The 25643-nt window shown below is 50.0% G+C and overlaps 12 protein-coding genes across 12 annotated transcripts; 6 read left to right on the plus strand and 6 right to left on the minus strand.

Annotated features, from left to right (window-relative positions):
• Positions 1-199: 199 nt before the first annotated feature.
• HOO65_011351 (uncharacterized protein) lies at positions 200-643 on the minus strand (the record flags this gene model as incomplete). Its single annotated transcript, XM_071006219.1, has 2 exons — positions 200-374; positions 456-643. 2 exons carry the CDS (start codon positions 641-643, stop codon positions 200-202), a joined length of 363 nt encoding a protein of 120 aa, XP_070863172.1.
• Positions 644-1080: 437 nt separating this feature from the next.
• Positions 1081-1632, minus strand: HOO65_011352 (uncharacterized protein; the record flags this gene model as incomplete). The annotated part of the gene is made up of 1 exon (XM_070999950.1): positions 1081-1632. The coding sequence occupies one exon, from the start codon at positions 1630-1632 to the stop codon at positions 1081-1083; it is 552 nt and encodes a 183-aa protein (XP_070863173.1).
• Positions 1633-2819: 1187 nt separating this feature from the next.
• HOO65_011353 (40S ribosomal protein uS12) lies at positions 2820-3382 on the plus strand (the record flags this gene model as incomplete). The annotated part of the gene is made up of 2 exons (XM_071006192.1): positions 2820-3066; positions 3204-3382. The coding sequence occupies 2 exons, from the start codon at positions 2820-2822 to the stop codon at positions 3380-3382; spliced, it is 426 nt and encodes a 141-aa protein (XP_070863174.1).
• A 450-nt stretch (positions 3383-3832) lies between these two features.
• Positions 3833-5056, minus strand: HOO65_011354 (4-hydroxybenzoate polyprenyl transferase; the record flags this gene model as incomplete). Its single annotated transcript, XM_070999951.1, has 1 exon — positions 3833-5056. One exon carries the CDS (start codon positions 5054-5056, stop codon positions 3833-3835), a length of 1224 nt encoding a protein of 407 aa, XP_070863175.1.
• A 710-nt stretch (positions 5057-5766) lies between these two features.
• Positions 5767-9748, plus strand: HOO65_011355 (AT hook domain-containing protein; the record flags this gene model as incomplete). Its single annotated transcript, XM_071005296.1, has 2 exons — positions 5767-6037; positions 6120-9748. The coding sequence occupies 2 exons, from the start codon at positions 5767-5769 to the stop codon at positions 9746-9748; spliced, it is 3900 nt and encodes a 1299-aa protein (XP_070863176.1).
• Positions 9749-10498: 750 nt separating this feature from the next.
• Positions 10499-12847, plus strand: HOO65_011356 (Tryptophan synthase; the record flags this gene model as incomplete). Its single annotated transcript, XM_071005505.1, has 4 exons — positions 10499-10546; positions 10634-10721; positions 10816-10886; positions 10952-12847. The coding sequence occupies 4 exons, from the start codon at positions 10499-10501 to the stop codon at positions 12845-12847; spliced, it is 2103 nt and encodes a 700-aa protein (XP_070863177.1).
• A 287-nt stretch (positions 12848-13134) lies between these two features.
• HOO65_011357 (mitochondrial 54S ribosomal protein bL28m) lies at positions 13135-13995 on the minus strand (the record flags this gene model as incomplete). Its single annotated transcript, XM_070999952.1, has 1 exon — positions 13135-13995. The coding sequence occupies one exon, from the start codon at positions 13993-13995 to the stop codon at positions 13135-13137; it is 861 nt and encodes a 286-aa protein (XP_070863178.1).
• A 492-nt stretch (positions 13996-14487) lies between these two features.
• HOO65_011358 (uncharacterized protein) lies at positions 14488-15591 on the plus strand (the record flags this gene model as incomplete). The annotated part of the gene is made up of 3 exons (XM_071005995.1): positions 14488-14631; positions 14696-14866; positions 15019-15591. The coding sequence occupies 3 exons, from the start codon at positions 14488-14490 to the stop codon at positions 15589-15591; spliced, it is 888 nt and encodes a 295-aa protein (XP_070863179.1).
• A 297-nt stretch (positions 15592-15888) lies between these two features.
• HOO65_011359 (aminotransferase class I and II) lies at positions 15889-17507 on the minus strand (the record flags this gene model as incomplete). Its single annotated transcript, XM_071005731.1, has 4 exons — positions 15889-16338; positions 16429-17078; positions 17149-17209; positions 17400-17507. The coding sequence occupies 4 exons, from the start codon at positions 17505-17507 to the stop codon at positions 15889-15891; spliced, it is 1269 nt and encodes a 422-aa protein (XP_070863180.1).
• Positions 17508-19459: 1952 nt separating this feature from the next.
• On the plus strand, positions 19460-21312 carry HOO65_011360 (1-phosphatidylinositol 4,5-bisphosphate phosphodiesterase 1; the record flags this gene model as incomplete). Its single annotated transcript, XM_071005644.1, has 2 exons — positions 19460-20500; positions 20584-21312. 2 exons carry the CDS (start codon positions 19460-19462, stop codon positions 21310-21312), a joined length of 1770 nt encoding a protein of 589 aa, XP_070863181.1.
• A 476-nt stretch (positions 21313-21788) lies between these two features.
• HOO65_011361 (3-oxoadipate enol-lactonase 2) lies at positions 21789-22661 on the plus strand (the record flags this gene model as incomplete). Its single annotated transcript, XM_070999953.1, has 1 exon — positions 21789-22661. The coding sequence occupies one exon, from the start codon at positions 21789-21791 to the stop codon at positions 22659-22661; it is 873 nt and encodes a 290-aa protein (XP_070863182.1).
• Positions 22662-23018: 357 nt separating this feature from the next.
• On the minus strand, positions 23019-24017 carry HOO65_011362 (Chitin binding domain protein; the record flags this gene model as incomplete). Its single annotated transcript, XM_070999954.1, has 1 exon — positions 23019-24017. One exon carries the CDS (start codon positions 24015-24017, stop codon positions 23019-23021), a length of 999 nt encoding a protein of 332 aa, XP_070863183.1.
• Positions 24018-25643: the final 1626 nt, after the last annotated feature.

Below are 25643 nucleotides of genomic sequence, written 5' to 3' on the forward strand. Positions count from 1 at the left end.
CAACGAGCTCGGGTGATGGCTCAGAAGAAATGGTATTATCTAGCAAAAGAACATGATATCTCGGGTTTCATGTAGAAAAAGTTGCAATTAAAAAACATCGACCTTCTAAAGGCTGGACTGTTAACCTAGCGCTATAGACACTGTTAGTCCCAAGGCATAGGGAATAAGTGGGGGATATGCTGAGTGCAAGCCCAATGTTTCACTCAGTGTTAAGGTCCTCAATCATAAACTTGTGTGCGGGATTAGTTTGATGCAAAGAGTTTTCCGCTTCTGGATAAGTTACGGCCTTGCCATCAAGTTCAACTGCGACGTGACTTCCGCCCAAACGTTTAATAGATATGGCAACCTCACGCGATGTTTGTGCGAAAAAGCCACTAGAGGGAGAAGAGAATAAACAGTTAGTATAAAGGCTTTGCAGCCATATAGAAAAGGTCGCAGGATAAGAAAGAACCTACGAGTATAAAGTTGAGCGGTGAGTAATTTCACCACCTGCTTCCAACACAATATCAATAGCTTGCTTCATCAAGGCCTGGACATTAGGGGCATTGTCCTCATAGGTGACCATGACAACCTTTCCAAGATTCAAGGCAGAAGCGCCTTGAAAGATGGCAATTCCGGTAGCTAGTAAGACGAAAGGACGCATTGTAGCGCAAATTGACGCTTTTGCTAGAGGTAAAAAATATTGTCAACAGTTTTTTAGTACTATGTTTCGAAATATGATGGCTTCTTTAATGGGCTATTTCTTTGTTTGACGACACCGAATGTAGTTCGTCCCGGTTGAAAATGCAGAGTGGGTGAAGTGAAGTGAGGTGAAGAAAGTAGTGGACGTTGGTGACGTGAGGTTAAGAGATAAGATACCGATTTGGAGCAGTTAAAGCGCTGTAAAAATAGATTATTGGCAGCTGAAAGTGTCTGTTTGGCAGCTGCCGAATGTGTGAGGTTTTTTTTCGCTTTTGTATTCCTCTAGTCTAGCCTCTATCTTCCCTTGACTAATGAAGGGTCTTAGCGGCCCTCGAAGTGGTGCATTAGCTTGATGATTCTTTGGATAAAACGTGGCGAGAACAATGTATAGTCTGTACTCTACATTTGCTTGTTGCTTTCTTGAACGCTTCCTCCATCGTTCCAGATCGACCGGCTCTCCCATTCAACAACGCTCATGGCTGTTGCAACATCGCCTAGCTTGGCAACCACATCTAATACACCTTTATTCACTCGGTCAAAGTAGATATCGTTGGCTTCACGACGCTTTCGTGCCAACATCATGTCAACTTCCGTTTCTTCTTGAAGTTTTGCTCCAAGTTGTTCATTTGTAACCCTGCTTGTCGACGGTCGTTGTGCACTAGATCCAATGCTTTTCCCCCCTCCGTCTGCATCTCGCGCATTTTCGGCAAGCCCGGAGGTTGGAGTTTTAACATCTTTATTTTTCTTGATGTCGATAGCATCGTCAGCCTCGCTGCGAGCCCAGGCCTGCGCAAGGGCTATTTGCTCTGCGCGTAGTTGCGCCAGTCTTTTGTCATGGTCGTGCCCAAAGACATGTGTGCTGCCACTAGCCGATAGTTCGACCTCTTCCAAGGTATCCTGCATCTCAGCCCATAACGCATCAGACCGGTCACGTTCTAAAGCTGAAGGCATATTGCGAATTCGCTGCGGGGTAGAGACACTATCCCCACCTGATCCGGCCCTTGAATGTGAAGTAGTGTGTGTATGGGCGTGGTGTGTGGTGCGTGAGTATGATTGAGGTTGTGAGTGTAAAAGTGGATGTGAGTCTGATGGTGTGTGAGTTGTTGGGGTTTTCCCAATCTGAGATAACAATGATGACGTATGTGAGGGGGCCAGTCCCGACGTCGACGTTGAAGCTGGAGCCAGGGCTAAAGCAGGGACTGATCTCGCAGATGGAGATGTAGGTGAGCGAGGAACCAAAGACTCAGACTCAGACGTCTGACCTTTGAATTTCGGAATAAGAGACATGACTACGTTATTATTTGACCATCTAATCGCGGAGATAAGGACTGATATATGGCCAAGAAAATCACCTCTTTGGTGAACTCTTTGGGGTGCCTCGACCTGCGACGCGATTTGCCCAGAAAGTCAATAAATACACTGAGTTGGTGTACTTGCGTTCTAGGCAGCTAACCCTGTCAATATAAGCATGGTAGACGTAGATGAGCTTTGCAATCAAAAGAAAGAGAAGAACCAGTCTAGAGTGTCGCAATGGAGAAAACAAAGATCCACTTCTGATTCAGCCACGTCTGACTAATGTGCTTCTCACTGCGCTATCTTATCATCACGTGCACCATACCCACACAAAATGCGGTTTGTGGCGTTACTACACACTAAATCAAAAATTAGTGGCCAAAGTGCAAGAAATTGGCTGTCTTAATAGGGCTTTTTGACCCTACAGCCAAAAGTTGCGGGACGCTTGGCAGCAAGCCTCCATCAAGTCCTATCATTCTATCTGGTGAACTTTTTCAGTCCCGGTCTACCTCTCTTACCAAATCATCTTAAGCCGTCCACGACATTCAACCGGTACGTTATGACTTGTTTGATTTGATACGAATTACTCTCGCGATTGCATTTCGATCCACGATCCACTCCGAAGCCGCCTGTCCAATTCGTGCTCTCAGCATTATCGAATCTGAGATACCGATAGAAATCATCACCGCTCCTATAAATCTATTTAAACGTCCATCACGTTCAATTACGCCTGCACTCTTCCCTTCTCCCTCGCTTCGGATCGAAATCGCAAATCGAAATACGCTTCTCGCACATTAGCATAATAGCATAACTACCGTTGCTAACAAATATTTCGAATAGCCAAAATGCCTCGTGGTCTTAACTCCGCCCGCAAGCTGCGGACCAACCGCAAAGATCAGAAGTGGGCCGATCTGGCCTACAAGAAGCGTGCTCTGGGAACCGCCTTCAAGTCTTCCCCCTTTGGTGGCTCCTCTCACGCCAAGGGTATCGTCCTGGAGAAGATCGGTGTTGAGGCCAAGCAGCCCAACTCCGCTATCCGCAAGTGTGTCCGTGTTCAGTTGATCAAGAACTCCAAGAAGGTCACTGCTTTCGGTACGTAAACAACCCACGATATGTCGATTATTAGTGCCAAAGGTCAAGAACGGTTCCGACTTTGCGCTGGTAACCCATGAACCTTGAGAATGCAACATCTGTATAGACATGACTCTAACATCAAACCAATACTACAGTCCCCAATGACGGTTGCCTGAACTACGTCGATGAAAACGACGAGGTCCTTCTGGCTGGTTTCGGTCGCAAGGGCAAGGCCAAGGGTGATATTCCCGGTGTCCGTTTCAAGGTCGTCAAGGTTTCCGGTGTCGGTCTGATGGCCTTGTGGAAGGAGAAGAAGGAGAAGCCCAGATCATAAACGGGATGCGCAACAAAAGTTGAGCTGTGGGGTGTTTATTTTCTCCGGGTGTCAATGGTTACTTGCATTTCGGTATGGCAGGTTAGGATGCCGATAGTCACGGATTATGGGCAATGATGACCTTTGAAAATAAAAAAGAGGGTTCAAAAGCCTGTTACGAACAAAAAACAAAGAAACGAACAAAACCCACTCTCGGCTCGACGCAATTCTCGCTACATGTGAAATTCTACACTACCCAAATGCTGACCATGCATGTTGTTATCATAATGCATACCTGTTGCTCTATGACGTTTTTACGAATGATGTTGATAGCATGGACTATGTGGTTTCATATTCTATTAAAGTGGAGTGGAAATGCTTTTTATATTGGATGTTGATGGTGATATCAACTCCAGATCCCAAAATACCCGAACCCCTATAAAAGCCGGAGCTTAACCAGAGCACAAAGATCTACTTTGGCACTTCGATTTTCTGCTCACGATCCAACCATTGAATCATGTAGTCAACACCCAGGCCCGTTGCAATGGCGCCACCAGTAAACCAGCATCCATTTCTGAACCACCACCAACAGTTTTCAACGTTGTTCAACTTGACTCTCTTGATCATGAGGCCAAGAGTAGCGCCAGCACCACCAACGCTACCAATGAAAAAAGCGGGTCCAGAGCCCGCAGCAACTCCAGCAGCTGCAAGAAGTCCCAGTTGAATAGCAGCGAGACCGGACATGATTTTCTTAGTATGTTGAGCATGTTTAACTACAATACTTTTGACCCCAGCCTTTTTGTCATGCTTCAAATCCATGTGTGCGTATACCATGTCGTACAGGATGGTCCAGGCAATGTTGGAAGAGTATATGCACGCAGCGGCAGTTAGTGCCGCTGTATTGTTTAGCAAGTCAATTCCGAGTGCTGGGAATCCCATTATGGCTCCCCACGAAAAGGTTAAGCCTAAGATAGCCTGGGGGTAATAGGTAACCCGTTTTGCTAGGGGATATAGGGCCACGAGGGCAACACTAGGGATGCCGTAAAACAGGCAAGGAAGCGGAAATTGCAGAAGAACTGCAAGACCGGTGAGCATCTGGGCACCAGTAAATACCAGGCCCTTGAAGGGTGTAAGCGCGCCACGGGCTATAGGACGGAACCTGGTTCTAGCAACATGTGGATCAAAGTTGCGATCCAGGAGGTCATTTATGGCACAGCCAGCTCCACGCATGACAAAAGCACCAGCGGCAAAAAGAGCACTGTACCCAAGAACTGTCTCGGGAGAAGTAATAGGAGTAGTCATGGGAGCAGCCATAAGTGTAGACCATATGCAAGGAAGATAGAGATAGTATGTTCCTGCGGGTTTGTTCATACGTGCAAGCTCAGCATAAGGAACCCATGATTTGGGCAAGATGGAAAGAAAGCCCGTCTTCGGCGGCGAGTACTCCAAAGGAAGGCCATCAGAATCAAACCTCGGAGAGGCAGAAACAGCTTGTTGGCGGTGGTCAGTAGAGATAGACGGCGAAGTTTTGATAGCGGTTAATGATGTTTGGAGCTTTTGTGGGCGTTTCAAAGCTAGAGGTGCCCGTCTAAATGAGACGGCCGTGGACGGAAATGAAGAGGACCATTGCCGGCAGAATTGAAACTGACGCTGGTTGCCTGTAGTAGCTAGGCGTAGGCAAGTTCGAGGGAGCATGACGATTAGATATCCAACTGTTTGCTGCAATTCTAAGCCAAGATATGAGCTCAATTCGCGGGTATATATCCAGTATATTAGTGATGGGAGGAGGAAACCAGGATATGGCAATAATGAAGGTATCCAAGACAAAGATATTAGAAAGGCACAGCTTCTGCAGTCAATGTCTCAATCACATCCTAGTAGATGTGATATAGGTTAGAAAGGAATTGTCAATAAAACATAAGTATACAAACCTGATGTTGTAGATGTGAGACTTTTGTTATCAAGTCGCAAACAGTCATGAAAGGAAAGACAAGATAAAAAAGCTGTTTTAACAGGTGCCCATTTATTAACTGCAACCTAGCTAATAGACTAAAATTCACTTAGGGTTAACGAGGGACAAGGACGCATCACGTGCAACTTTTCTTCCAAGACACTATCACATGGTGATAACAGAATTAATAGGCTTCTGTGAAAATCAAATATACTCTACGGCCTACGTTCTATACGTCACCCTGGCCATTTTTATCCCTCCTCTCATTCATTTCCATTTCTTGTCCCTCCTCCAATGGCGGTTTTGTGGTATGAGATTTCGCACCTTGTAATTCATCGTTCCCGCTCTCTCTAACAAAATCTTCAAGTCTTGATCACGAAGCCCATATTCCATCTTACTCGACCTTCATAACGACCAATACCAATAGTTGACAAAGACCCGTCTCTGAATTACCATGCGAACAGCGCTTCACCCACAGGCTAAATTCGATCCAATACCACCGGACCTTGACCTCCACAATCTCATTCAAACAACGCCCAACTTTGAATGGGTACTCCGCGTTTCCGTTGCCCAGATCCGCAATCTAGGCCAACAAGAGCTTGAGAAACTTGTCCTGTTACATGTTATTCAAGGAGGGCGACCACTTGTTATTGAAAAATGGAACGAGGCTCTGCCAAGCGATATCTTTTCTGTAGAATGGTTAGAGGAGAAGTATGACAAGAAAAGTACATTGCAATCCCGCCCCGAAAGCCCTAACTATGGGTAGTGTCAATACGTGTGTTCTTATTACTAACATTGAAATCACAGGGGAAAATGCCCGCGACATTACCAAACAGACTGACATCCCCATGACGATGGGTCATTACCTACGAGCGATGCGAAAGCTGGCCAATCAGTGGACTCCTCTCAACTTCCGCGACGAACGACGACAACGCCTCTATCTCAAGGACATAGACTGTCCTCCAGAGTGGGAACAAGTCTTACGCAAGGTTATACCGCCCAATTTATTCTACATGAATGAAAATGCTACCGATCGCGGCACCCAATCATCGCGCAAGGGGGGCCCCATTCGAACTGCCAATAGCTCGTTGGTGACTGCCGGTGATCTCATGTCCAGCTTGCCTCCACAAATGCGCGCTGAGAATCTTATGTGTTACATTGGCCATGAAGGGACCTACACCCCTGCGCATCGAGAAATGTGCGCCAGCCTAGGCCAAAACATAATGGTCGAAGCGTCAAAGGACACAGAAGACGGTGAGCTTGAAGGTAGCTCGATTTGGTTCATGACGGAGAGCAAGGACAGAGAAGTTGTCCGTGAATACTTCCTGTCCATGCTCGGGCATGACATTGAGATTGAAAAGCACTTTGCTCAAATCAACGCGTGGAAGAAGGCGACGTTCCCTGTCTATGTAGTGGAACAGAAGCCTGGCGACTTTATTCTCATTCCACCCCTAGCACCCCATCAGGTCTGGAATCGCGGGACCAGAACTATGAAGGTGGCCTGGAACCGGACAACAGTGGAAACGCTTGAGCTTGCACTTTATGAGGCGTTGCCCAAGGCTCGCTTGGTTTGTCGCGATGAGCAGTACAAAAATAAGAGTATAGTATACTACACTCTCCACAAATATTACCAGAAGATGACCCATATAGATCCCCAAGACATTATTGTGGACGAGCCTTTGGCTAGCAGCGTATCGCTTAGGCAACAAACTCTCGTGTCTGATTTTCGCAGACTATTCTTACTATTTGCTGATATTCTTGGCGATGAGATGTTTGGCTTCAAGGAGACAAACGTGGAATACATTGAGTTTGACTCTAACATCACGTGCTCATACTGTCGTGCAAACATCTTCAACCGCTTCCTCACCTGCAAGAACTGTATTAGAATCCTCGAGGATGGTGATGAAGACACATACGATATTTGTATGGAGTGTTATGCTATGGGCCGATCATGCTTTTGTATCTCAAATTTACAGTGGTGTGAGCAGTGGAAATGGGATGACCTCGTCGCCAACTATGAAAAGTGGCGTGCTATGGTCATCAGAAACGACGGCTTTGTCGATCTGGAGCGCTCCCCGCTGCCTCTGGAGCTTGTTAGTAAGAGGAAGAAAAAGAAGACGCTTGCCCAAGTGTGTCAAGAAGGCCTTACATGCCGCCCATTCAAGGACATCCTCAATGCTCGCAAGCTCCATGAAGATGAATCCGAGCCAGAGCCTGAAGTTGACAGCAATGGTAAAATCAAGAAGTCGAAACGCCGTAATACCAGGATGAGAGCCAGCAAAGGCCCTGATACCAAGCGTTGCCATGTATGTGGCCATCCTGATTTCCTCTATAAGATGCAGACTTGCTCAACCCCAGGCTGTAACGAAGCTTATTGTTATGGCACTCTTTACCGCGGCTTTGACCAGATGCCTCAGGATGTACAGCAGATGGAAAACTGGCAGTGTCCCAAGTGCTTGGGAATTTGCAACTGTGGCTATTGCCGCAGAGCTGGCGCAGTCAACTATTATCTTCCCAAGAGGACACTCCTAGGTCACGATACACGACCGATTGCTGATGACCGCAGTGTGGAGAGCTTAGTTGATTTTCGTATGCACAACCTGTCCTGGCTTAAACACACTGGCGAGGATGCTCGTAGCAACACTAGCAAGCGCATGCAGCAACTGCGGGCCCAGGCCGAGCAAGCTAAATCCAGGTCTAGGTCAGTTCAGGAAGCTGCTGAGGGGGTTCTCAGTCAGGGAGCCTCAGAAGGCGCCGGCGCCAGTCCTACTGCCGAGGATGACTTAGTGCTAACTAAAGATATCGATGCTGCACTGGCCGTAGCAGATGTCACATATGCCGATGCATTTATGACAGAGAAATCCGATACCGCAATGTATCCCGACTTGGACAGTGACAATATTTCGATGATGTCTGAAAACCGCCCTGGATTTCACGAGTTACCTGGCATGGGCTACTATCAACAAGACGACGGCGATGACCGTATTCTGTTTGATCCATACAAAGTCCCTAGCAAGGAAAGCCTTCAGCTGGACGATCCCGAAGTGTCTGAGTTTGTGCGCAAGTCTATCCAAGCTGCCAAGAGACGTTCACGCCATAAGAGTGATGATGATACTGAATTTGCGCCCCACCCACGACTCGCCAAGAAGCCAAAGAAAGATATTGTGCGAGCCTCAGTCAATCTAGAGAAGGTTGTCGATCCTGCCCTCTTGGAAGCTGGGCCTGCTTTGCCCTGCCGGCCCAGTTCCACTACGCCAACTGCTAGTAGTCTGGGTGCCATCAGACACAACTCCACCAATCCTACCCCTACTATGACTGCCATGGAAGGATACCAGGACAACGCGATTTCACCGCCGGTCCAAAAATCTCTAACTAGACCCCAATCTAAACATCAGGCTACGTCCGTTGGTGCCAAGAAACCTAGGGCAGGTTCTGCTATGGATTCAAATCCTCCAGCTCTTATGGCTAACAAAGCGAGGAAAATTCAAAAACAGGAGAAAGAAAAGGGACAAGAAGATAAGGACATTGAAATGGCCGAAACTGAGGCGGAGTCTATTGCTCATGACCACACAGGGAAAAGTGTGGCAAACCGATCAACAAGGCCAGCAGCAACAGATATTCTTGCAAAGCCCAAGGCAGCCTTATCAGAACATAATGACTCGACTAATAATGGCTTAGGCCTTAATGGTAGCCAATATACCAAGAGGAAGCTAAATCACTCACGAAAGTCAGTTTCAGACAGTGCCTCAACCTCTACTCTTGCTCCTCATAAGCCAAGTCCTCCATGCCATAGCCCCGACCGTGGTCGCACAGCTAGTAAACCTTTGGAGGAAAAGTCGAGCAAAGTACATGATGGCTCTGAACAACCTATACCTACACCAGCTCATCAACTTCTATCCATGGCAGAACGGATGAAGATACGTGGAAGGGCTTTCAGAATTGGGCAACGCGGTGGCACTAATTCTAGTGCCAATTCACGTGATAAACGCAAGAATGCTCAGCTAGAAGAGGAGCATCCACATAAAGCAGCAGAGGGGCCGTCTAATGGCAAAGTAGTAGCTTTTGAGAGCAGTTCTTCCTCCACTACCCCGACAGAGGAGCCCGCTGAGGGTAGAGATCGGGGCAGGGGAAAGACAAGAGGTTGGGGGAATGGGCGTGTAGTAGGCCATGGATCTCGCAGTGCTGATCGGCCCCCCACGCATGAGACTGTTTTTCAAACAAGGGCTTCCATGGATGGCTCTAAAGAAAGCGAACAAAAAGATAGCTTAGGGGTGGGACATAGAAAAACCCCACCGGTCAGCGACTCCTCAGACGGTAATGACGAAATCCCACAAAAAGCACCGCCCAAGAACCCCTTTACCGCCCGTCGTGGAGGTACAACAGCATCAGCAAGACAAAGTTCCCGGGCGTGGAAGGTCAGATCCGGAGAGGACTAGAGTGGCCTAGCGAAGGCAGGCGGGCGTAAATTTAGGTACAGTAGAAACATGTGCATGTGGAACAATGAAGTAAATTATCCACCTTTCACAGCCCACTAAAGTAATGTGATGTGCACCTCTTTTAGGAATGTCCGTCTAGGGTCTAGGGTTTGTCCACTCACTAAACTACTTTGGGATCGGCCGCTTACAGGCCGCAGGGCGTCTAGTCATACTTGTGAAAATTAATCCACCCAAAGAACGCAGACAAGAAACTAGGCTAGTTGGGCGCTTTGTCTATATAAAAGCAGGACTAGGTGTAAATCTATTGGACTGTTCTTGTCGTTCTTTTGTCATTGGCTTTGAAACGTGTGCCTACGTCAATATTCGTGTTGCAATTGCCTTTTTCTTTTTTTTTACTTGTTCCCCTCTTCTTTGTGCTACCCAGGCGTTCTGTTGATATCCACTTTTGACTTGTGCAACTTGCCCTGAAACATTTAGCAACTGCCAGCCAACCATTTTGCTGCCCTCTTTCTTTATGCCACCATAAGCTCTTTATCTTATCTGGGCTGCATCTGTCTGACTCCATATTAAATAGCATTAAAGCCATATCAGGAACCTACTCAGCCTAAGAATTTGTTTTTGCTTCTCCTCAGTCTATCGAGTGTTTTTTTGTTGACCCGCCACAGGACAACAACTTTTCACCCTGGTGATATTGTCAGACTTTATTTTTCTTTTCCATCCCCATCTCTCTGCTACATCCAATCCACCATTATGGAAGCTATCAACGAGACATTCAGGGCTTGCAAGGCCCAAAACCGGGTAAGACTACCTCGTCATTCTGTCTAAGATGTCTATAGGAGGGTTAAGAAAGTGAGACTCTTGCTAACAATACTCCAATACCTACAGACGGCCCTGGTCTCATTTGTCACTGCGGGCTTTCCCACTAAGGAGTCTACTGCCGATGTTCTACTGGCCATGGAGCGTGGTGGCACTGGTGAGTCATCTGGCATATGCATTGCGAATATTCTCTGCGACAATCCTGCAGCTATTCTCAATTAGACGAAGAGCTATAGTAACACTGCATGCAGATATCATTGAGGTCGGCGCGCCATTTACGGACCCTATCGCCGACGGCCCTACCATTCAGACGTCCCACACCGTAAGCTAGAGCCTACCCTGTCTACTGGATTGTCACTGTGCAATTTCTAACCGCCGAGCTTCTAGGTTTCTCTTAAAAATGGCGTCTCCATCGCCAACACCCTTGAGATGATCAAGGATGCTCGCAACAGAGGCTTGAAGGTTCCTGTCCTGCTCATGGGATACTACAACCCCTTCCTTGCCTACGGTGAGGAGAAGCTCCTTGATGACTGCAAAGCCGCTGGTATCAACGGTTTCATTCTGGTCGACCTGCCTCCCGAGGAAGCCATTTCTTTCCGCGGCCTGTGCTCCAAGGTCGGCCTGTCCTATGTGCCGCTCATTGCCCCTGCAACCTCCGATGCTCGCATGCAAATTTTGTGCAAACTGGCCGACTCCTTCATCTACGTTGTTTCCCGCCAGGGCGTTACCGGTGCCTCTAACAAGCTGAACTCCGACCTACCAGATCTTCTAGCTCGTGTTAACAAGTACAGTGGTGGCCGTCCCACTGCCGTTGGATTTGGCGTCTCCAAGCGTGAGCACTTTGATATGCTTGCCGGGCTGACTGAAGGTGTTGTTGTTGGCTCCCAGATTATCACTACCCTCCAAGTTAATGGGCCTGTAGAGGGCCCTGCAGCTGTTGAGAAGTTCTGCGCTGAACTTTGTGGACTTCATGAGCAGGATCGCAAGACTGCTGCCGCTGATTTAACTGAGGCTGCTACCAAGAACACTCAGGCCGAGGACTCGGCTCTGATTGGCCAGCTGGGCAACCTTCATGGCTCCCTCCCTGCCCGCTTTGGCGAATTTGGTGGCCAGTACGTTCCTGAGGCCTTGATGGACTGTCTGACTGAGCTCGAAGAGGGCTTTGGCAAGATGATTGATGACCCGTCCTTCTGGGAGGAGTACCGTTCCTACTACGAGTACATGGGCCGCCCTGGCCACCTGCACCTAGCGCCCCGCCTAACAGAGCATGCCGGCGGTGCTCGCATTTGGCTCAAGCGCGAGGACCTGAACCACACCGGATCTCATAAGATCAACAACGCCCTAGGCCAGATTCTTATTGCCAAGCGCCTGGGAAAGACGCGCATCATCGCCGAGACTGGTGCTGGTCAGCACGGTGTGGCTACTGCCACTGTCTGCGCCAAGTTTGGCATGGGTTGTACAGTTTACATGGGTGCTGAGGACGTTCGTCGCCAGGCTCTCAACGTCTTCCGTATGCGCCTTCTTGGTGCCACTGTTGTGCCTGTTACTGCTGGCACCCAGACTCTGCGCGATGCTGTCAATGAGGCTATGCGGTGCTGGGTAACCGACCTCAAGACCACTCACTACATTATCGGCTCTGCTATTGGCCCCCACCCTTTCCCCACCATCGTCCGTACCTTCCAGAGCGTCATTGGCAACGAAACTAAGGAGCAACTGCAGAAAGAGATTGGCAAACTCCCTGATGCTGTTGTCGCCTGTGTTGGTGGTGGCTCCAACGCTGTGGGTATGTTCTACCCTTTCAGCAAGGACCTAAGCGTCAAACTTCTAGGTGTTGAGGCTGCTGGTGATGGTGTTGATACTCTACGCCATAGTGCCACTCTGTCTACTGGTAGCAAGGGTGTTCTTCACGGTGTCCGAACCTACATTCTGCAGAACCACGAGGGTCAAATTACCGACACCCACTCCGTGTCGGCTGGCCTCGACTACCCCGGCGTCGGCCCCGAGCTGTCTCAGTGGAAGGACAGTGGCCGTGCTTCGTACATTGCCTGCACTGATGCCCAGGCGTTCTCAGGATTCCGCACTATTTCGCAACTAGAGGGTATTATTCCCGCTCTGGAAAGTGCACACGGTATCTGGGGAGGTATTGAGCTGGCCAAGACCATGGGTAAGGACAAGGACATTGTGATTTGCGTTAGTGGCAGAGGTGACAAGGACGTGCAAAGCGTTGCTGATGAGCTACCGAAGATTGGCCCCATCATTGGCTGGGACCTACGGTTCGAGTAATAGAAAGGTAAAAAAAAAACAGGAGGAAAGGCATGAGAATTATTAGCCCTGGGTACACAATAAGGGCAGAACAAGTATTAAGAACAAAGTTTAATAATGGCAGTTCGTTACAACAAAGGTTTCCATCACCAAGGGATAGTATGCTTTAACAGAAAAAGAAATACGAGTGTAAATGTTGTACAGAGGTCGTAGAATATGGCCGGACTTGTCCAGCCGGTTGGTTGTTAGTGTACAGTAGATGCCTACTGGCTTTTTCTTCCCCTCACCATTCCTCCTCGTCTGCTCTACTACTGCGCCGGCTTAGGCGTCTCTGGGCTGGTCGGGGCTAATCCTTGACTTGCTCCAGTTTCCGTAGCAGCCTCCACGCCATCATTGGCACCAATATACTCCTTCTCATAGTCACCCTCCACCTCAACGCCCTCATGCTCCTCAGCCTGGCCAAGCTCAAACTCCTCGCTAGCCCAAACGCCCTCTTCATCGCGCATCTTCAGAAGATCGCGGGTGACTCTGCTAAGTGGGCCGGGCGTTGCATAGTCGACGGCAATTTGGACCATGTCCTGTGCCTCCCGGTCAATAGCCGCCTGGTCCTCGGGCGATCTTTCGGGGAGACCCAACGCCGTGCGCTCCTGTAGCCAACGGGCCCGTACAGCATCCGTCTGCATAATCAACCACCGTAGCTTCCAGCCGCCGGGGCCTAGCTCTCTGATCCGACGGGGCTTGTTCTTGAGTAGATAGTTATCCAGGCTACCGTCCTTTATGATAGTGCGGAAAACACGAATAGTCATGCGCACTTTAATCCAGGCGCCAAGTGCATCGCTCCACATGCGCTTGCGGTGAACATTCGGCTTCCACGTACGCCGCGATTTGATGGGGTTGCGGCCGCTGGCGACATGATTTCCAAAGCGAATGCGTGCCAGCCCGTACAATCCCTTGTTGGACTGCTTGTACAGAGTGCGCTCCCCGTATGGGTATGGAGGCACAAAAGCACTGGGGATATGGGCAGCGCGGATCGTCTTAACGCCTAGTGCCGCTGAGGTGCTGAAGGCAGCCGTGTGAGCAGCAGCAGCCGTAGTAGTAGTTGTAGTTATTATAGAGGACGAGAGAGCCGGCCGAGCCAGGGAGCCCAGAAGCTGTGGTAACCGGGCCATTGTCGCGGTGTTGTGACAGAGCTTATACAGTCTGTTCGTGTAGAAGCCCGTAGCTTAGACGTAAAAAGAAAGCAAAAAAGAGCAAGCAACCAAACAAAGCTCAGCCCGGCGGAAGTCAGGAGACTGGGTATCAATCAGTTGGGCTGTATTGATGACCCTCAGTTGCCAAGCTGCGATTTTCAAATTGCATGGATTTACAGATAACTATACTGTATGTACTCATACCTTTGGTCCTGCAAAAATCAAAGTGGGGGGATATCACAAGGCAACAAACGGCTCCAGCCCCACTCTCAGCCTTGCATCCATAGGATCTCACCGCCTTTATATTCAACAGCTTCTGCCATCAGCCTCAAGCTCATAGCTTCTACAAAGCCCTTCCAATCGAAGAATTCAACGAGGGTTCCAGTAAAAGTCACCCTCGCCTCACTTTCCAATTGACCTCTTGTCTCTTCGCCCTATGTTTGTTATGATCATGCTACTCCGTCAATCACCATGCTACCGCCAATAGACGAGTCCGTCCTAGAAAAGAATCCAAACTTCAAGGTGCTCTATACTACTCTCACCACAGCTGTGCTTAACGGCGATGGCACGGCCGCAGCTCGTCGGGGTGCTACTGAGCATCAGAAAGTAGTCGATGTTCGTTTTCTATCTAAGCCCAGAAAACAATGTATTATGTAGCGCAATTTCTAACCTTGCATAGGAACTTGACCATCACCGGCTAAAAGAGGCCCGTCGTCACCTGCTCACAGATGCCATTGCAACCACAGCTCCTCAAGAAGAACCGAGGAAGCCGCAGTCTAGGAGTATCCCATCCTCTACTCGGCGTGAGCCTGCTTCAGAGTTGTCTACATCGCAACCCCTTCCCGATGACGTCCTCGACCTACTCCTCCTTCTTCCCCCCTCATCACCTCCCCCGAGCCGCTCTCCTCTGAAGCAACTTCTCTACTCCTATCTTCTCCGCCCCTTGTAAACCTCGACTCCCTTCTACCACAGTGTGCGCCTCTTGTCTCTGCAAATCTACAGGCTTCAGCCCTTGGTCTATCCCGTGTAGCCCATCCCGGCACAAACCCTTCATACCTCCACCGCAACATTGCCAATCTACCTGCAACAGTTGCCTCGCTTCAGACATCCCTTGACAAGCAAAAGTCCAATCTTGCAAAGGCCCGCCTAGCTGCCCAGGCCGAAGTCGTTAATATACTCGAGCGGCGCACACAGGCTCTCACACAACTGGTTCGTGCCCTTGAAGCTAAACATGGAGCTGTAGCACGTAGTGCGGAGCACAGCGCAGCTGAGTTAGCATTGCAGGCGCAAATAGCGGAGGCCGAAGCGAGTCTATCACTACACAGAGTGCGAAAAGATATATATTCCACCGAAGTATGCTCCGCACTGCGAAACTACGGGAGGCATTTACAAGATGCCAGGCTACGACTGGAAGAAGCTCTCCGGACACGCAAAATGGAACTGGCAGAGTACGGCGTTGGTGTTGAAGGCCAGGAAGGAAAGGAAAGGTTTATGCGTGAGGCAGCAAAGACGTATCGCGAAATGAGCCGGCAAATGGAGGACATTGAGGGCGACCTAGAGAGATTAAGGAGATGAGCTACGAGGTACGAGCCGCACGTTGCAAACCGCCAGCTGCCTGGGGTATGTGATACAACAATGTCACTCGCCTTGACTAGAAAGCGGGAAGGGAGAGGGAGTCTACTCATGATTTATGATTTTATACCACGTCAATACCAACATAACCAGCACATAATATCATTAATGCCTGCGCATTTACGATACGTATATCATGTGCAAGACAAAGCTGCATCTCTGCATCAAAGGAAGGCTAGTATTATTTTACACCATGTCCCCGTTATCATTACTCCCAAGACTCATCATCATCCATCATATCTAGCCGGCAACCTTGAAGATGCACTCAGCCAAACGCTCGACATTTTTAGTCGTGATACCGGCCACGGAAATACGGCCATTCAGGGTTGCATACACGCTATGCTCAGTAGCCAGCTTCTTCATGTTCTCCTTGCTCAGACCAGTGTAGGCAAACATGCCAATCTGGCTGGTGATGTGTGACCAGTCATGGCTACTACCTAGCTTCTCAAGGTTGCCACGCAGAAGACTGCGCATGCTGATGATACGGCCTGCCATGTCCTTGACTTCACCCAGCCATTGCTGGTTTAAGGCCGGGTTGTTAAGGATCTCCGAGGCAATGCGCGCACCATGCACGGGAGGGTTGGAGTACATGGGACGAACAAGAATCTTGATCTGGGAGTCGACGTTGGTCTTTTCTTTAGGGTCGGCAGTGACGATAGAGAAGGCGCCAACACGCTCACCGTAGAGACCCTAGACAGAGCGGGAAATATGTTAGTATGTGTGTGTATTCACATCGTCGCACTTCTTTCTGTCCTCTAATGTATGCATCTGTCAACTTACCATGTTCTTAGCGAACGATTGCGACAGGGCAACGTTGTGGCCCTGCTCAACAAAGTGGCGTAGTGCAAAGGCATCGCGGGTGGTATCGCCACTGGCAAAGCCCTGGTAGGCCATGTCAAAGAAGACAAAGTGGCCCTTGGCCTTGACCTTCTGGCTAATCTCCCTCCATTGCTCCGACGTAGGGTCGACACCGGTGGGGTTGTGTGCGCAGGCATGGAACAGGAAGATGCTCTTTTCAGGCGCGGATTCGATATCCTTAACGAGGCCCTCAAAGTCAAGGCCAATGGTCTTTTCATCGTAGTACCGGTAGGTTCCAACATCAAGGCCAGCATCCTTGAAAATAGCACCGTGGTTAGCCCATGAGGGGTTAGGCAGGTAAATCTTCTTGGCACCGGGGTACCACCGGGCCAAGAAAGCGCCACCAATTCGCAGAGCGCCAGTTCCAGAAATGGACTGTGTGATGGCAGTGCGATCCAGGACCGAAGCATTGTCACCATAGGCCAACTTGGCAGCAGCACGGGTAAAATCGGGAACGCCCGTGATGCCAGCGTATTCCTTGTTCAGACGAGCCTGGATGATCTTGTCCTCAGCAGCAAGCACGGAAGGAAGGACATAGGGTTTTCCGGAATCATCGCGGTAGGCCCCAACACCTAGGAGGGCAAAGAGTTAGTCATGGCGCAACGGCGGTGCTAGACCTGGGGGATAAGAGTGATAGCGTACCAAGGTTGATCTTTTCGGCAAACTTGTCAGCCTTGAAAGCCTCGGTGATGCCGAGGATAGCCTATCAAAAGGAGGTGCACATTAGTAGAGTGGTGTGATGATGCAGTGCACAAATATTTATCTCATGGCATCGGGCGAAGCGCCCGGAGGGCAGCGATAGCTTAGACATACATCCTACAACCATGACACCCGCCATTGTTAGCAATTGGTTCCAAGACACAAGATACCAGCATCAACATAGCATGTCTTACAGGGGGGCCCAGAGGTACAGCAGTCCACGTTGACTGGGCGCGAGAAGGTGCAGCAGCACGAATAGCGGCCGTAGCAGCGGCACGAGATCTGAGGGCGGATGAAATCATTGCAAAGTCCTGCTGTGATCGGGTTCTTGAATTATGTCGAGTTCAAAGCGTGAAAGAAGGAAAGAGGACGGAAAGGAAAGAAGTAAATGGCGATGTAAGAAGAAAAAGAAGAAGAAGAGGGATAAAGACCGAATGTAAAAAAAAATAAAGCATGAGCAATTAAGAGGGAAGGCAGGGCCGGCGGACAGACGGAAGCAATTGCCAGGGAAAAAGAGACGAGGGACGCTTCCAGGCCATTGAATATTCGTTGCAGTTGCGGTTGCAACTCGATAACAGAGCAAATAGAGTTGTTGCTAAAAGGGTCAAAGCTCCTTCCCTTCAGCTCGTCTTAGAGAGTGTTTTATAGTCTACAGTGGGGGTGGGCGGACATGAGCCCTGTATAGGCCTGGGGTTTAGAGGGATACTGCTACCAAATAGCTATCCTACCTTTGGGGAGCGACACTTGGGCCTAGCAGCTTTGACCTTAGCCTGTAGCATGTGACTAACCCGCACAGCTACAGCGCATGCAAGTGCAACCCAACAGCAAAGCCGAAAGGGAAAATACGGAAGCAACTGCTGGATCCTTCACAGCCTGACTCAGAGAGCACAATAAACTTGTCAAGGACTTTGTTACCGTTGACAACAGCCAATTAGTACATGCTAGAACGGCGATGTGGGGGCAGGGGCCAAGACAGATAACAAAGATATCAGGCCGTGCCGCCAGAACCGTAAGAGAAAGAACAACGCAAGTAAGTATAGGCCAACCGAGCAGCAGAAAGGGCAGGAGCAAGAGAAGAATCAAAGAAGCAGCGGCAGAGAACAAGCTCTTGCCTCCGGCCACCGAGGCGAAAACACACAGACAAGGCCGACTCCTTCTCTTTTCTCCCCCTCTCTCTAAAGCTCGCAGGCAGGGATTGTATAGGAACAACCGTGGAATCCTTTGCGATTTGTCGCTCATGTTACCAGAGTGAAGGCTCTTGCCGGCTGGGGAAATACAGCACGATGCGTCGCATCAAGCTTTTCGTACTTCTTCCCACTAGGCGAGCCACATTTACGCTTTGGGTAACTGTCTTGAGCTGGCATCTGGGGCCGAAAATTGAAAATTCTATGTCGCCTTCTAATTGCCCTCCCAACAACCCTTCCAAACCCCCAGAACAGCTTCCCCCGACCCGACATGCGACAACCCACCTCACAAGTCGCAGCAAAACTCAGACGCCCATTTCTTGCCGCTCCTCTTATCTAGGGCCTTCAATCCCTCCTCCCCTTTCCCCTGCTCTCCCCGCCATTGCCGCCACCCCTTTTACTCCACTACATAATACATATCAGTCCATACACAGTCCCGTCTCATCCCATGCCTGCATACCGCATATCGCATAGCACATCAGGCCGTTGTTGTCTGTGTCTGCACGTCCCATCTGTCCATCCGCCCTTTTGCCCACATGACCTCCAGGTCTCGTCCGGTTGCTCAATGAACGGTTAGCAGGAGAACAAGACCGGGCCGTTCTTGACACTAGCAAGAAATAAATACAAATATGCCCCTCTCACACGGCAGCTTTATGCCATGCCAATTACTCTATGCATCACCTGTAGAAATAACAAAATAGGGAGAACCAGCGTCTCATTCTAACCCTAAATACAACCCTACTCACCCTGCCCAACACGATTCCTCAAGGAAGCCCCTCCAAGTCCACAAGTCACTGATCAAGCTTTCCTATTCAGCCTAGTCTTAGAATGACGTGAAATGTATGACACGTCACGCATCTGGAAGTTGGTTGGAACAGCCCCCGCAGTATAAAATCAATTAACTGTATAGCTTCGTATGAGAGTAAGATCCTATGGTCATCTGGGACAAGCAAACGATCACGAAAGGCTCTCTGAACCGCTCCCTTCCGCCCTTTCCTAGAACTTGTACATGCACATATTAAATACTGCACAATACACTATATACTGCAAGTCTTCTGATACCAGCTAAAATGGCTTTTCTTGCAGCCAGCCTCGACAAAATGAACCTCATGGGCCGCAAAAAGCGCCGCTCTAAGGAAGAAGACGCCGATGACGTTGGCGACGAGATAGACGGCAATACTGTAGCTGGTGGAGGCCATCTTGCCCGCCACTCGGCTCTGCACCGGGCCGAGCTCCGCATCAGTAGCGCCGTGCAGCAGTTTCTCGTCGACCGGGGCGAGCTGGAGTCCACTGACATCAGCACAGAGGCAGAGGGAGGCTCCTCGTCGCCTGCACTCAAGGCACTTCTACAAAAGCCCCATTTCAAGGTCCCAAACGAGCTGCTTTCACAAAATCATTCCCTCCCCGAGTACTTCGTGTCAAGCAGTCACAACACGTACCTAATGGCCCATCAGCTATACGGCACATCGTCAGCAACAGCGTATGAGACGGCCCTAACTGCCGGTTCTCGCTGCGTCGAAATTGATGCCTGGGACAACGACGAAGACAAAGACGAGCCCAAGGTCACTCATGGATACACTCTAGTGTCGAATATTTCGCTGCGCGCAGTCTGTGAGGTCATCCGCGATGTTATGAACAAGGAGGCCCAGTTGGCCGAGAGCGACCCTGCATTCCAAACTAGCCCGGTGCTTATTTCGCTTGAGAACCATTGCTCAGCACATGGCCAGCGGCGCATCGTGGAAATCATGAACGAAGTATTTGGAGAGCGTCTCCTAGGCAGAGCGCTCGACCATGGGGACCACTGCGACTCCCCAGAATCCCATGTTCCCCTTAGTCTCCTTGGCCATTGCGTTTTGGTCATTGTGGAGTACCACGTGCCCAACGAGCGGGTTGACTCGGACAGCAGCTCCAGCAGCTCGGATGACGAGGAGGAAAAAGCGGCACACAAGGAGTATCACCAACGCAAGAAGCAAGAGCATGACAGCAAGATCATCCCCGAACTTGAGGAACTAGGCGTGTATGCGCAGTCAGTCAAGCCCAGTGATATCAGTTGGTTCGACCCTGGTGAGCTGCTTAATGGGCCTCACCATCATCTAATCAATATTTCCGAGGTAAGCCGATTCTGTACTAGCTATGGATTGTGCGGCGCGCGGTGAACAAAAGAACCCCGATGCTAACTCGCAACCTATACCAGACTGGTCTTTCCGCACATATCCCCCATTCTAGCGCGCAGATCGCCCGCCACAACGCCAAGCACCTAATGCGCGTCTTTCCTAAGGGCACTCGCATTTCGTCACGCAATCTAGCCCCTGTGAAGTATTGGGCTCTCGGCGCTCAAATTTGCGCCCTCAATTGGCAGACATTCAACGCCGGTATGCAGCTAAACGAGGCGCTGTTCACCGGTACAGACGGCTTTGTGTTGAAGCCAGCAGCACTGCGGGCAGGCGGCTCGGGCGAAGTCCTGACGGGAATAAAGAAGAGGCTCCGACTCCATATTGCTGGTGCATCAGAGATTGCGCCCCCGAAAGGCTACGGCGAGGGTGAAGAGGGCGGTGGCGACTGGAAGCCCTATGTTACCTGCACTCTAGTTCACCCGGGAAAGACGTTTGGCCCGATTAAACGCAAGACTAACTGCTACCGCCAGCACAAGCTAGGGTTCTTGCACAAGGGTGAAAATTTGCCAGCCACAGACCCGATGTGGGACGAGACCCTGGAGTGGGAATATGAGGACAGCGAGCTAGTATTCCTGCGCATCCTCGTCAAGGCCGACCTAAGCTTCAGTATAAACCCCAATCTGAGGGTCATCGCCGTCCGGCTGCACTACATTGTGCCAGGCTGGACATTCTTACACCTGACGGACTTTAGCGGCCATCCAACCAACTCAACGCTTCTAGTGCGCTTTGAGACAGAGGACATACACTAGGAGAAGGGAATCAAATACCAGGCCTTGAATCCGCACAAGCGCAGCGCAAAGCAGTGCAGTACGTAAAGTTAATAATAGTCCGCAATATGGAATTCATGAGACAACCCAACTCTACGTCAAAATATAGAATAGTACATACTATCAGACACTTCATGCGCTGTATTCAAATACTACTAAGGCCTACGCAAGTTCTTCCCATTGTTGCTACGCGTGCCTACCCGTAATGGAATAGCAAGCCTGTTTGCCTGCCCACCCACTCTGATTGGCCCCCCGCAATCACTGACGTAAATGTGGAGCCTAAACTTTATCGACTAATGATCGAAGCACCAGTACCACAGATCAGGCCATAGACCTCATGTCTACTAGCGCTTAATTGCCAAAGACTCACTCACTCTCCGCAGGTTTTGCTACCCAGTTTTTCCTTTTCCCCTCAATCTACTCTACTCTTTCTTCTATTCCATATCCTACTTTTAGCCATGACGAGCACGCTTACCCTCGCCAGCGGCCAGGTCATTTCCTACCGCCTAGACCCCGTCAATCCCCATACTCCGGTCGTCATCCTTGCCAATCCTCTCTGTGCGCCCTTCACCATCTGGGATAACATCGTCCCTCTGATCAATGCCGCAGGCTTCTCTGTGCTACGCTACAACCAGCCAGGTCACGGCGACTCCTCGGCTCCTTCGCCGCCTTCAGAATGCACCTTTGATTCAATTTCTGCGGCCGTATTTGAGCTTCTCCAGCAGCTAAAAATCAGAGACATCCATGCGTGGGTGGGAGTCTCCATGGGTGCTGCCACTGGCATTGTCTTTGTTTCAAAGTACCCGGGCGTTGCCAAGAATATTGTCATCTGCGGTACCACTAGCCTATCGCCCGTCAATGCCGGCCAACCCAACATATTTGCCTCCCGCGTGGCTGCTGCCCGTGAGGCTGGCTCGCTAGAGGCCACCGTGAGTGGCACGATGGACCGCTGGTTCGGGGAGAAGTTCCTCAAGATTCACGAGGCGGAAGCAGCTCGCATCAAGGCTCTAATGCTGACGACCACCCTCGACGGCTTCGAGGCATGCTGTGCAGCCCTATCAAGCAAAACCTTTGACTTGCGACCCTTATTCAAGAATCTCGGCTCGTGTGTAAGTGATGCGCTGCTGCTAGCAGGCCAAAATGACGGTGATCTGCCCGAACAGATGGCAAATATGAGTGACCAGATTCAAAATGGCTTCAGTGGGGAGGGTAGAAACAAGGTTGTCCTGGAGGTTATTAAGAATGCCGGTCATGTACCGTTCATTGACGCCTCCGATGACTTCGTGCAGCTAGTGGTGCCGTTTCTACAGCAGAGGGGAACACAAGCCTAAACGAAGCTAACGCGATGTCGTCAACAACCTTGGTATAACCCCAGCACAACCCTAGTCTCGTGTTAGCGCAGGCTTATTTTTGACTACAGTAGCATCGTTACGTTTTGATGAAACACGAACAGTCTTGGAGTCACCAGGGCGTCTTTTCTCTTTTGTATTTGGTTTCAAGTTTTTTAGTCTTAAAAAGAGTGATTCCATTGCATTGGTTTACGATATAAATAGATTTAAAAAGGAAAAAAAAATATGGCTTATATAGAGCTAGTAAAGAAAAGAATAAAAAAAAGAATACTATTGACTACTTCAAATGTGTCACCTCCAAACTCGAGACACTTGTAGATCAGCTACAAAGCTAGATCCTTAGCGAGAAGCACCTTTGTACATGCGGCCGGAGTTGCGGATAGCACGGCGACGCTTGCAGGAGGAAGTAGGCTTCGAACCGGGAGTAGTGGGCTGGACACCGGTGGGGGCAACTGGGTTGGCCTGAGGAGTGGTGGGGGCAGTGGTAGGCGCAGTGGTGGGGTCAGCGGCGGTCAGGATGGCCGGGTCGTTGGCAGGAGCACCATACTCGGGCTGAGGGGTAGAGGCAGAGGAGGCAGAAGTGCTAGTCTGTAGGGTGGTTGGGGCAGTCGGTGTGTTGCCAGCAGGTGTGTTGCCAGCAGGTGTGTTGCCAGCAGGTGTGTTGCCAGCAGGTGTGTTAACGGCAGGTGTGTTGCCAGCACTCGGGGCATATGTGGACGATGGAGCAGCCGAAGAGGGGGCAGTGCCACCATTGCCAGTGTCAGAGCCACCTGAGCCAGTGGTGAAGTCAACGCAAGAAATGTAAGTCTGCTGAGCAACCTCAGAGAACCACCACCACTGCAAAACGCAGTTGCCGGCAGTGCCACAGATGCTGGGCAGGCCCGAAGGCAGCACCACGGAGAAGACGCTGTTGTTGGCAGCCACACCAGTCTGCGAGCTGGCATAGTTGGTCCAGGAGATCAGAGGCTCGCCAATGGTGCTAAAGCTACCGGTGTCGACAACGGACACGTTAGCAATTCCAGTGTGAGGAGCAGCAACATCAACCTGGAAGTCGATCGTCTGGCCAGCAGTGTACGACTGCACATTGTCCTTGTTGTCATCGAACTTGTAACCTCTGCACAGAGGAAGCTGGCAGGTGTTAGGGTCGTAGTTGGCGGCCTTGTTCTGCAGCATGTTTTCAATGTTGCCGTTGGGGTCCGAGGTCATCTGGTTGTACATGGACTGACCGCAGGCAGCCTCGAAGGCCGGACCAGGAGCACGGGACGGGGGGGACATGACACGTCCGTGACCGTAGACCACGGAGGCCATGGAGATGATGGAGAAGACGGAGGACTTCATTTTGGCGAGTAAAAGGGTTTATGTTATGTACGAGTGTCTTTTTCAAAAGATACAAAGAATGAATGTGAGATCGTCTGACCAAAAGCAGAGCGATTTGCAAAGAGAGAAAAGAAAAAAAAAATAGCAAAATAGAAGCGAATAGACTGAAAGAAAGGACGGCTTGTGGCTAGCACAGCTCAAAGAGTGTAGAAGTGAATGTTTGGAGGGTTGAAGTGAAGTAGTTCAAAAAGGCTTGAAGGCGATAGAACAACTGAACAAGTTAGAGGAGGAAGCAACTGATTTATAGCAAGCCATTGACCGAGGCTCCGCCTTCGTGTTGGCCCCTTGATACTAAGAAAGCCATGGGCGTGCAACGAAATATGACAGAGCAAAACACCAGTGATTGGCTGCTCCGAGGGAAGGGGGGTGGTTTGAAGCCATGAAACCAGGTCGTTGTGAAAGCTTGTTCACAGCCAGGAAGAACATAGATGGGGGTGTGAATAGGCCCCCTCTGTTGCATACCCGAACAACATGCTGTCTCGTCCTTTCGTGGCCTCCGCTTAATTTCGCATCGTCTCAGGCTCATCACTAGTTCGATACTTTGTGACCAGGCCATTCAGCAACAGGGATTAGTTTGGACGAAAAGCATACAGATATGGGGGAAATTGTTCTGTATAGTTTAATCCAGATGGCTCTATGTTGAAGGGCCGGAGGCTTACAGTGCGTAGCGCCCACGGCACAGGCCAGAGGACAAGAAAGGCAAGGCAAGCCTTTGCTCCTGTGCAGGATCATAGCAAGCCATGCTAGAAAAGAGCAAGCTTGTAGATCCTTGTATAATCCAGGGGCAACCCGCAAAGCTTCTAGTTGACGCAGGGGCACGTTTGCCTTGCCCATTTAATAAGACCAAGGGCCTGCCCACTAAGACGCCACTAAGACGCCACTGAACCCTCCTCCGCAGCTGTCTCTGTGCAATCTTGTTGCAAGGGGCCCAGTGCCTCCTGAGAAGAAAACCCCCAGGGCTTTTCCCATAGCGTAGTTCGGGAACTTCATGAGACAACATACTGCCCCCACTTGATCCATTGGCGCGAAATATGAAGAGAAGGGGGACTGAGCGGGCTGCGTATCCTTGAACACAAACAGGCAGTTTTACAGTTATAGAAGCAGCCTAGATCCAAGCGTATGGACGGGCTTTACTTTCCCGAGATTTTGATCTCAGACAAACATGAGACGAGCCAAACAGCAACAAGGGAAGCCAAAAGAAGCAGCCAGCAAAGCGCAAGTGCAGCACATGGACTTTTGAGTTCGGCTCTAGGTCGGGACTTTAGGTTGTAATCTTTTCTTGGGCCAGCTTCATAGGGACCTAACCTGCTGCTAAGCTTTTTGTGTTTTAACATGCGGGACGTAGGCGAGACAAGGCATGTACATGCCAGTCCTGATGTTTGCAAAGGCGTTTAGTTGGTTTGTTTTTAGCTGAACAATTTTCCTGTGATGCTGACGTCCTGTGAGTGTGATGCTGTACACATGCATATGTGTCTGCGTGCAAATCGATATGTGTCTATCACCTCTATGACCGGGCGCTGATCTCCAGCCCGCCTTGCTCTAGACTCAGTGTCGGATCCGACTTAAGGTTAAAGGGTTGACAGGAAG

This window comes from Ceratocystis lukuohia (assembly GCF_044167205.1).
Source record: "Ceratocystis lukuohia strain C4212 chromosome Unknown Supercontig1_pilon, whole genome shotgun sequence".
NCBI lineage: Eukaryota > Fungi > Ascomycota > Sordariomycetes > Microascales > Ceratocystidaceae > Ceratocystis > Ceratocystis lukuohia.